Genomic DNA, 11,099 nt, shown 5'->3' with positions numbered 1-11,099 from the left:
CACTGGCATTCCTGGCTGGGTCGGATTCGGGAGTCACGGCTTGCTCACTTCTCAGCCCTGCTGTCAGGCTTGGGGAGGAGCCGAAGGTGGTTTGAACTGTGTGCAAATTGTGCTTGTGGTTTTACCCCTCATGGAGGTAGAAATAAATTGGATACAACCCTCTTAAGTGCAGGGACAGGGCAATGGGGGAAAGGTTTTAAGCAGAAAGAGGGGAGATTGAGATGAGATCTTAGGCAGAAATGTATTCCTGTGAGGGTGGGAGGCCCTGGCCCAGGTTGCCCAGACTGGGGGTGGCTGCCCCATCCCTGGAGGGGTTCAAGGCCAGGCTGGATGGGGCTTGGAGCCCCTGATCCAGTGGGAGGTGTCCCTGGCGGGATGGGCTTTGAGGTCCTTTCCAACCCAAACCACTCAGTGGTTCTGTGACTGTGGTTCTAAGTGGAAGAGCTGTCTGTACATTACAGGCTGACATCACTGCTTGTCTCTGGGCTGTCTATAACTAGGAATAAGGTTTGAGATCACGTCCGTCATCTGTGGGGGCCAGACCTTGGCCTGTATCTTCCATAGATCCCTTGGGACAAACTGACATAGGAATAATTAACTTTATTGGAGCGTAATTCATCTAGTTGTTATTTCTTGGGGCTTATTTCTGTTGCCACAGGCCCAAGTAGAACCACTCCTTGGGCAGAGGTTGTGCGCGTGTGATCCCCTCGCTCACAGCCTCACGCCAAGGGGCTGTCGCCGCCTGCGTGCTGAGCCCTGAGGGGGTGGGATGTGTGTGGGCAGGAGTTTCCAGCTCTCATTGCTGTCACTGTCCTGGGAGAGTTTGCTTTTCTAGGGGACACAGCCCTCATAAACAGACTCTGATACAAACCCCAGGCTGCTTCCAGGATCGATTTATGGTGGAGCAGAAGTGATAGCGTGGGTGCTGTTTGTACCATGCTGCTTTGGCCCTGGATGAGAGTCACGGAAGATTTATTGATTGTCAGACCGGGCCTGCCCTTGCATCTCGTGTAACCTCTGAGTGCCAGAGCAGCGTAAATAACTGCTGGCTGACTCAGTCTGATCCCTGAGTGCAGAGCAGGCCCAGAGATTTCACAAGATACACACGAGAATTCTGTCTCCCTTTATTCCCATTCCCCAAGCTCCGTGTTTGGGACCCGCAGGCGCAAGCCCCCTTGCTCTCCTGGGCGCTCTCAAAGCAAGCATCTCCTATGGAACAAGTCCTGTCGGGTCTTTGATCGGGCACCGTGCTATGCGACCGTGTTCCCTCTCGCACAGGGCGCCTTGTAAAGTGTTTGTGGGTGTGTGAAGCAGCAGTGAGGGTCGAGATGCCGGGGCAAGGAGGGATGCACAGTGGGTCGGGCAGTAGTTCTCTCTGGAACTGGCTCTGCGCAGGGGTGGGGCCTGTGCTAGCGCACACTGCTGATCTCCTCGAGTGAGGATCAGCCATGGCACTCGTGCTTCTCACTCGAGGCTCTGAGTGCCTGGGAGGGGAGATAGTGTTTGTTCTCAGTGAGGCAAGGTGACGCTGTAGCTCCTGTTTCCGATAACAGGATGAGATGCACTGAGCTGGTGAAAACCTGAAGGTCTGTCCTGCTATAGTCCTGAGAGCTGCAAGAGCTTGGTGCTCTTCTAGGGTCAGATGGGACCCAACCGGGCTGGTGTGCCTGGTGTTGGCACCAGGAGCAAACAGCAGAGCCCCTGTTCTGACTGTTCCAGCCACTACCAACAGTGACCCCTTTGTAAACTGCACATGGGAAGGGTATTCCTGTTGGTTTTGGAATGGCTGGGGCTGCGTGTGCTTCCGTGTGTTGTTCTGGTGGGGCTGGTCTTGGTAGGTGTCTTCTGTGTCACAGGGTGGCACATTGGTGAGTGGTGGTGGGGCCAATGGTCCCTGACTCTGGATTTTTGAAGTTCTGTGGAGTGTAGGTCAATCTTTGTTGCTTTTGTTGAAGGCTGCTCTTGCGTTCTTGTAGCTGGAAGCTTTCAGCAGGGGCTGGTGAAGTCCTGTGTGCTGCACATCCACTGGCAGACTAATGAGGAGTGAGACGGTTTGTTTGTGGGCTTCAAGTCTGTTCTCTATGGAGAAAAAACTGATAAAATGAAACAATCTCCTTTTCTTCTGAAGCTCACGGAGATGTTGTACCAGGAGAAGTGAAAGCAGAAGCCAGAGGGAAAAAGCTTCCATGTGCACATCCGCTGCCTGCCGCATCTTTGTTCAGCGTTGTTGTTCACTCCGGCCTCTGGGCTGGGGAGTGGGCTTGGCTCAGGCTGTGACATAGACCTCCAGGAGGCCCCCGACCGAGTGCATCCGGTAGAACACGCTCAGCGGGAGGCCGAAGTTCACGATTGTAAACCAGGTGGAGTAGCCATAGAATGACTTTTCCAGTCCATTCTCGAAGATGGGGTGAGCCCCGAACGTGGGCATGATCCATAGCTAAAGGGTGCAAGGAAAGAGAGCAGAGGTCAAGGTGACAACCTGTGTCCTACTCGCGCTCTAACTGAGCGCTACCTCAAGTGGGGGTAGGAACAGTTTGAGAGCATCGGATTCATCTCCCTACCAGGGAAGACAAGGAAAATCCCCTCACTACACTGTTGACTTCTTGCTGTAAATCAATTCTGGAAACCTCATTCCAACCTCAGTCTGCCCCTGCCAGCTTTGTCTTCCTACAGCGCAGCGCTGTTCCTTGGCTGGTTTGTCTGCTCTCTCTGAAGGCTGCAGTGAAGACCAGGCTGATTCCAGGTCCCAGAGCACGGTGTGCTTCATTGGGCAAGTCCCAGTCTTGGAGACTCCTGTTTACACAGACTCCCTGTTGGTGCCTCATTTCTCTCTAGATCTAATCAATCACCCTTAATGAGTAGGAGTGTTTTTTTCAGAGGCTCAGATTTTGGCAGGTAAGGATATATTCGCTGTCTCCTTCCTGCACCCAGGAGACCAAGCCCGATTTGACTCTTTTACCAAAAAGCGGGGTATTAATGGCAAAACTAGCCTTGACTTGCCTCACCAGTAGGTTAAAACCTGGTGAGCAAAGGTTTCTTGTCTGGAATAGCAGCCCAAGAGAAAGACAAGGAGAGCGCGACTGCCGCAGGTCGTTGTGGGTTGGCCAAGCTGTGGTGTAGCAGAGAGCGATACTTACTATGATGTTGCACAAAACCAAGAAGAATGAGATCTCTCTTAATGCTCTTCTCTTCCAGTTCAGGTGAGAGTAGCTATGGATATAGGACAGAGAAACCTTCCGGAACTCCTGTCCCAGCTCCAGCACGCTCACTCGTCTCTGGTCATGGGCTTCGTGATTCTGCTCCTCTTTCATTTCTTCCTCATTGCTGGGAGACATCTGTGTGTGCTCCTGTTTGCTGTTTGTTGTGCTTTCCTCCTCACTTGAAGAGGAACTCTGCTCAGTGTGTCCTCTGTGTTTGGCCTCGGTTGCGGCTACCAAGGGCTGCCGGTGGAGCCCATCGATGATGAAGACGTTTTGGGTGATGTTCTGAAAGATGAGGAGGATGGAGTGGGACAAAATGAGACTGTACAACAGGTCCCTGGATTTGGTGGCCACAATGGCAACAATGGAAAAGTAGGACATGCCGATTTGTCCGAGGGCCGCCCCCATCAATAGGACGACGTCCAGGCTGCGTGTTGGGTTCTTCACCGTGTCCAGCTCCTTTTTTTCCAAGGCGTGGATGATTGTCCCAATCACTGCGCCCACGCTCATCAGGGGAAGGAGCACAATGTAGTAGGAATAATACATCACAAAGACTTGATGGCTCGGGGATGAGCCGGTGGCCTGGATCTGGTACATCATGAAGACGCAGATCCCGATGATTATGGCAACAGCGCCCAGCAGTGGCCCAAAGACCACCCCCTGGAGCTTGAACTTGGACTTGACGTGAGGGACGTGGTGGGGGGTGATGCGCCTCCCCACGTTCTTCCACATGACGTAGAGCACAGAGCAGCAGACGAGGCAGAACTCGGTGTTGAAGGGGTAGAGCAGGATGTAGCCCTTCTGGAAGACTTCACAGATGGTTGTGTTCGGACATGTGCACGAGGGAGTCTCGTTCCCTGGAGCACGAGGAGAAGGTGGCAACAGTTAAGAGGGAGATGGCCTGGATTTCCTGGCTGTGTCTAGGAGTTTCTTGTGTGTGAGTACAAGATCTGTCTCCTGTGTCGGGAGCAGCGAGTGGTGGGAATACAAGGGGTGACTGCTTGGGCCTCAAGGCTGTGAGGATTCAAAATGTCAGGGGCTCACAAATATCTTTTCCCAAATCTGCAGTGCTCCTCAGGGCAGCACCATGGGTGCTGGATGAGAGACACCCTGTCCTGCATGGCAGAGCCTGCTCCACCCTTGAAATATCAGTTCCCCTCCCTTTTCCCCCGTGTCCTCAGGAGGAAAAGCTGAGGAATGACGGGAGTCTCTCCTGGCCTGGTAATCTTTGTATTTACCCACAGGTGAGTGGGAGGGAAGATGCTAATTTATGGTGATCTCTTCCTTTCCTGGCCCTCAGTTCCAGGGTCTCCTAGCACCTCCCTCCAGGTGAAGGTGTTCTACCCCCTTGCAGCCCATCTCCTCAAGACAACCTCCAGTGACAAGGGAGGTCACGGCCTTTGGAGGAGCCGGCTGTGATGCCTGAATCGCTGCCACCGAGAGCTGTTGTGTCCCTACTGCTCTTCTGTGTCAGCCTAACAGAGAGGTGGGGAAGGAACTTTACCTGCCAGTCGCTGCTCCACCTGGCGCAGCTGGGACTCAAACTCCATGTGGATGGTGTCATTGGTCACGGCCAAGAGCCAGAGGAGGAGGTTGGTGGTGATGGTCAGCATCAGCCCGCACCTGGGGAAGAGAAAGGTGCTCCTACAGTTGCCTATAGAGAACCTGGCCCAGGCTGCCCAGAGCAGGGGTGGCTGCCCCATCCCTGGAGGGGTTCAAGGCCAGGTTGGATGGGGCTTGAAGCCCCTGATCCAGTGGGAGGTGTCCCTGCCCAGGGCAGGGGTGCAACTGGATGGGCTTTGAGGTCCCTTCTGACCCCAACCATTCCATAATTCCATGATACAGAGAGGGTTTAAGGTTGGATGAAAGTTCTAGCAGCGGTAACAGAGATCACACGCGGACAGAAAGGAGGAGTCTCTTCAGAGGAGCAGAAGGTGGGTTTTTTCCACCTGCTTTGTACCTGGTGAAGTTGTGCTGGACTTGGATGCAGTCCTTGGAGTGATGCCATAGGAAAAAAGCCTGCAAATTGACAACAAGAACGACCTGAGCCGGGTGGAGGTGACACACGCGGCTGATAGGACCAGGCAGGCGAGCGGGGACGTAGTGGAGGGGGAGCAGAGCTGCAGGGGCGTGTGTGCCTGGCACACGAGGATCTTGGGTGGTGGTTGAAACAGCGTGTGGTGCTTCGGTGCCGTTAGCGCCCGTGAGGACACCCCTCACACAGCTGCTTCCCCAGGTGTTCCCATGTCCCACCACCCCGGCCTCTTGGGAGCGGGACGGGACGCATTAGGAAGCTTCCAGGAGGGTAACGTGCAGTACCTGGGCGCAAATAAAAAGGATTTCAATGCTGGGGAATATGATTTCCACCCTGGATTTGCACTGGATGAGAACTGCACTGTAGCCAATGTGGAACACGTTCAGGAGGATGCTGAAACTGCCGAAGAGCAGCACCGACCCTGGGCAAAGAGCAGAGGCAGCAGTGAGCAACAGCGAAGGTGTTGGAGCCTGATGGGGGCTGGAGGCCATGTGCTGCTTGGATTGGGGGGAGCTGGTGCCTTTGCAGCTGGATGTTCCATGATTTTGAGAGAAGGGGACAAGAGAAGAGCCTGATTTCTGGCCCTGGGGACATGCCTGGGCTGGCTTAAGGTGTTGAGACAACATGAGGTGTTTTTATGTGCTTGGATCCAAGGGTTTTGGGCTCTTCCACGCAATGTGGAGTGATGGAAGTAAGTGAATGGCACAGGGCTTTCTCCCCTTCTACTTGTGGTGCTCAGTTACCGGGATCTGCCCCGAGTAACTCGGTGGTGGAGCAGAATCTCCCAGGAAAGCCTGGATGTCGCTGCCGTGTGACTCACGGGACAGGAATCTTCCCCTGGATACAGGGCTGCTGTGGTGCCAAACAAGAAAGAGGGTGGCATGGGGCTGCTGATGCCTGGGCTGGGTTTTGGGAAGGGACTGTGGAGTGAGGCTGCACTGCAGGGAAGCCAAATTCCAGCTTTTCCCAGCTGCTCTCATTTCTCCCAGCAGGCACTGGGAGGTTCTTGGGGCCTGACTGCATCTCCTGGGGCTTCTGGCTTTTTTTTTGCAGCAGGGGAAGAAGGGGAAATGATGAATAAAAGCAGAACTTACCCCGAACCCAGACTGTTCCGGCGTGGGAATCCTGGTAAAGCACCGCGTGCGGCTGCCGCCTGGTGCCCAGCAGGTAGTAGACGATCCAGCACACGCACAGGACCTTGAGGATGGAGAGCAGGATCCAGACGTCTGCCAGCGTGATGGCCACGTTGTTGAAGATCATGCTGCTGATGAAGGCGCAGCCCAGGAACACCACGTTCATGGCCAGCAACCCCGAGAAGAGCTGCCCAGCTTTCTGAGCTTGCCTGTCGCTCTGCTGCACCGAGGAGCAGTGGCGGTACAGCCAGAACTTCTCGTAGTGGATGGTGGAGGTGCCGGCTGGGGCTGAGGCTGGGCGGCTCTTGCAGTGGTGACAGGGCTTCTGCCTTGCGGCTTTGTTCCCCGACATGGCTCTGCCTGGGGGCTGCAGCAAAGGGAGGTTAAAGGTAAAAGGGGTGAGGGGGCAGGTGGAGATGTGCTCTGCTGGAAAGCCGCGTCTGCGGTGACCTCCCTGCCTTGCTCTGCAGCTTCCCCTTCCCTTCAGGAGCTGAACGCAAGGGCAGTGACTGGTCTTTAGTCCGGGTTGGGCATTAATTTCCCCCACGGTGAGAGCCCTCGTGGGGTGCTGGGAAAGGCTCTTCTGCCAACAGCCACCCAGAGCTGCCCCCGTTAACACGGTGTTTGGCGTCCCTGCCCCACCTGGAGCTGCTGAGACAAGAGGTGACCAAGCTGTCCCCATCCTTACCGTTCACGCCTCTTCTGCAGTGGCTTCGGGTTCCTCTGGTCCCTTTGTTGCTGGAAGGATTAGGTGGGAACACAGAGCGAGCTCAGACCTGCGCTGATGTTCAGAGCTGTTTGATTTTGATCGATGGGTCCAGCCTCTTCTCTGTGTTTCTGAGCTGCGGGAGATGCCCCACGCTCCTTGTGTGGCTGCGCAAGTCGTGGCAGAGCTGCAGAGAACCAGGAGAGGGTCTGTGAGTTGTGATCCAAGCCTCTGGGCAGAGATCCAGCCCCCGACCCAGGCAGGCTGGGGCCACCACAAAGTGAATTCCTGTTTTCTTTCTTTTTCTACTTGCTGCCCAGGGGGAAAAGCTGTGAGCGTGCTGGCACAGGAGTCGGAGGGATCCCCAATAGCTGGAATTTTCCCATCCAGCTTTTGGAAAACTCCCCGTAGGGCCGTGTTGCCCAGGAGAGAGAAACCTCCTGGCGCACGTACGGCAGTCGGGCGAGATCGGCCTCTGTAGATCTGGTACCTGGGAAGATGCTTTCGCTCCGGAGCGACTCTGGCTGCCGTGGGGAGTGAAAGCAGCTCCTGAGATGTGTTTGAAGGTGGGGGATTATCTGGAGCTGCCTGGGGCTTTGGGGAGAAGTTGTCTGAGAAGGGGTTGGAGGTCCAGTGCTTCCCTCTTCCCCTGCAAGGGCGGAGGTGCCCCGGCTCCCTCGCTCTCGGGGACTCGAAGCTCTTCTGTCATCGGAGTCTAATCCGAACCCTTCCCCAGTCACCTCCAACACTCTCCTAACGTGGTCGTGCAGGAGCAGTCGCCCTCCCCTCTCCCTGGACCAGAACGGCTCTGCTCTGGGGTCAGGGAGGGAAGGGAGAAGCCGTAAAATCAGAAGGATCCGATGGAGCTGTGTTCAGGCTGCACCATGAGGTAGGTACCCAACCACCTGGAGAGGCTGCGGTGCCCACATGGCCCCCAGCCCTTGACCCATCACTGCTCTGAGAGCAGCCCAGCCCCAGCCCTTACCTCCCCGCGGCCTCGGGTGCTGGAGCTGCAGGGCCACCACGATGCACGCGAGCCCAGCCACGGGACCACGGTGCCGGCACGGCTGCTCCCGGCTGAATGTGGCCTCTGCTCCCAGGCCATTGATTTTTTTTTTCCCACCTTGTTTACTTTGGGTCTATTATTGTCATTACATTAATTACTCAGCGAGAAGCTCTTGGCTGTGCCGAGGGCAGCCAATGGGGCTCAGCTCCTTTCTGCAGCTGCTGGGCTGCCCCGTGGCGGTGGCCTTGGCGCAGGAGCTGCCAACTGGCAAAACCACAAGGCGTGGTGACTCATTTGTGCCACGGCTCGGCGAGCAGAGCGCTAATCTCCTGGCTCGGGCTCCTGCTGGGAGCGCTCAGCCACGCTGCTCTGGCTGAAATCCACACCAGTTCCCCACTCCCTTGTTTTCAGGTAGCTCCTAAGATTGATTTTTTAATCAAGCAAGTCGTTCCCTTGTGCCTTCACCCAGGGTGCGGAAACACAAACTGACCCACAGGCAAAGCTCTCGGCCCGGCCGAGGTGCGGGATGATGCCCAAGTGAGGTGCTGCTGGCAGAAAGGTCACTTTTAGGGGCATGATGACCTGCAGAGCCAGATTCTCATATGCAAACCCCACAGGCTCAGTCAGGTGGGGCTGGGGATGCTTTAGATCCAAGCTGTGTCATCTCTGTTCCATCTTCCGTCGCAGGGCAAACTGGTTTCTGCCTGGGAGCTCTGGTGAGATGATCCTCCTGGGTTTGTGGCTGGTAATGGGGATGTGGCATTCCTCATGGAGCTGGTGAACCCAGAGCGTCCGTCCAGAGAGAATGGAACTCTCCATGGAAGGTAAGGAGTTCTGGGGTTCTTGAAGCTGGCAAACTCAAGATGTGGGCGCTCGGAGCCGTGAAGCATGTCCCAAAGGGCTGATTAAGGGTAGGAGTGGGTGCGGGAGCACAGGTTATCGCGTGTGAGGATGTGACGAAAGGGACTGAAAACAAGAGTGAAAGGGGCCTGTTGGTGCTGGGCAAGAACACCCAGTGTGCACCACTGCGGGCGATGTCAACGGTCGTGTTTGACGTCTGACCAAACCCTCGCCCTGCTGCGTGGAAGCCCAGACGCTCCGATCTGGGCAGGGGCTTGTGACTACCCATGGCTGGAGTCGCTCTGCTCTCCTCCAGAGCATCCGCACCTCCCCTCTGCTCAGAGGACCGTGTCCTTCCTCCTTGCATCATTGCTCTGGGATCCCCGCGTGCCATCAGGCTCTCCTTTGGGTCCCCAGCCCTTCTCCAGACCCCGTCCTATCGCTCAGCAGGGAGCTGGGATCTCCAACAGTTGTTTGGTGGCTTCTTTGCAGAATGAAGCCAACGATTCACACGCAGGACGTGAACAAACCTGGGTGACTGTTGGTGCACGGGTCCTAAACTGGGGTGCCCGGAGAACTGGGAAATGGAGGCCAGGGGTCTGGATACATCCTGGGGTAAATACGTTTGAGTGAAACCAGAGGGTTTTCCTTTAAAGATGGGCCTCAAACAAAATGCTGGGGCCCAGGGGTTTTGCACATCTGGGCTGCCTTGCCCTCTCCTGGCTTTGGAGCTGAGGTTGAACCCAGAGAGGTTGTAACGCCCTGATTAATCCTTCTGATTTGGCCTTTCTGGTGAAGAAGAGCAGCTGTTTGATGTGAACGTATTGACACGAGTTGAGGCAAGTCACTAAGTAAGCAAATGAGCAGGAGAGAGGCAGGGAGGGAGAGGATGAGTTGGACTGACTGCATCCATCCCATAAATCACTGCCCGGCTCTGCCCCGGAGGAGCTGCCTTTACTCAGAGGCTGAAATGCTCGGAGCGCTGTTTGCCCCTCCGCTATCAGCGATCGCTCATTAACGGCGTTATCGGGGCACTTAGCAGTAATAACACCCAGGCTGGGCCAAGCGGATCTGTAAACAGGACCCGGGAGGAAGGAAGTTTGTGCCTGGCTGCTGTGTTTGCCCAGAGGCCTGAGGAGCCCCGCGTGCCTCTCGGCTCCCCGGGTCGCCCGCACCCTTCCTGCTCCTCTGCCCATAACCGCGCCGGCGACGTCCCTGGGGCTGGCGGGCGAGCGGCTCTCGGGGGGCTGCGGGGAGCAGGGACCAGGCTGCCCGGGGAGGGTGTCGAGTCCCCGTCCCTGGAGGGGCTCAAAGATGGGTCGGCGAGGTGCTCGGGGATGGGTCGGTAGTGGACGGGGAGGCTGGACTTGATCTCCAAGGGCTTTTCTAGCCGAGTGATTCCGTGATTCTATATGGGTGCGCCTGCTGTGCCAGCCCAGCTCCATCCCCTTGGCTCCAGGGCACGTGCTGGCTCCTCTCGTGGAGCACCGCTCTGTGCTTTCCCCACCGGCCGTCGGTGCGGGTTGCTTTGAGCTTGGGCCACCCCCGAGTTGCTCCTCGGTGGCCGGGTCTGCTGCCTTGTCTGGGCAGTGTCCCCTCTGCCACCAGCCCCAGCCCCGCTCCCGGGACGCCCCTCGCCTTGTGCTGCAGCCCCTTCCCTCCTCGCCAGCCTCGTGACCTCCCGCTGCAGCCGCTTTCCAGCTGCGGTATTGACAGCTAATCATTAACTCAGATTTCTCCCCGTTTGACACACCTCAGCGCAAATCACCCAGATAAAAGGCTTGCTTTTTTTTTTGTTCTAACAAAACAAAACTCGCCCTCAAATAACAGATGATTAAGAAGCAGAGGAAGGGATGCAAACCCTGGTGGCAGCGGGAGGATGACTCAGTTCTGGCCTTGGTGATGGCCTTGCCCGCTCTCTGCTGAGCGGTGACTCCCAGCCTCCTGCTCTTTGGCTTTTCCCCTTCTCGCCGCTCTCCTTTGCTGGCCCCGTGTGCCCCACACCAGGTTTTCTGCCCCCGTTGGAGCTCAGCAGCTTGGGCCAAAGCCATGGGAAGGGGTGTGTGTAAGGCTGTTGTCTCTGCACTGTTTATGTCTCTTTCCTGACTTAATCTGGGGTTCCTACAGTTCAAATTAATAAGGCTTTTGTTTTACGAAAGGTGAAGCCTATAGGGAGAGA

At 56.2% G+C, this 11,099-nt stretch overlaps 1 protein-coding gene across 1 annotated transcript; it reads right to left on the bottom strand.

The window, feature by feature from the left end:
- Positions 1–2,263: 2,263 nt before the first annotated feature.
- OTOP3 (otopetrin 3) lies at positions 2,264–6,720 on the bottom strand. The gene is made up of 6 exons (XM_069872469.1): positions 6,330–6,720; positions 5,520–5,656; positions 5,161–5,219; positions 4,705–4,823; positions 3,138–4,057; positions 2,264–2,437 (listed from the first exon to the last, which is right to left on the bottom strand). The coding sequence occupies exons 1-6, from the start codon at positions 6,718–6,720 to the stop codon at positions 2,267–2,269; spliced, it is 1,797 nt and encodes a 598-aa protein (XP_069728570.1). The 3' UTR covers positions 2,264–2,266.
- Between the last annotated feature and the right edge of the window lie 4,379 nt (positions 6,721–11,099).

Source organism: Phaenicophaeus curvirostris, chromosome 19 (genome assembly GCF_032191515.1).
Source record: "Phaenicophaeus curvirostris isolate KB17595 chromosome 19, BPBGC_Pcur_1.0, whole genome shotgun sequence".
NCBI lineage: Eukaryota > Metazoa > Chordata > Aves > Cuculiformes > Cuculidae > Phaenicophaeus > Phaenicophaeus curvirostris.
The sequence above is the reverse complement of the archived record's forward strand: the minus strand, read 5'-3'. Positions and strand labels throughout refer to the sequence as shown.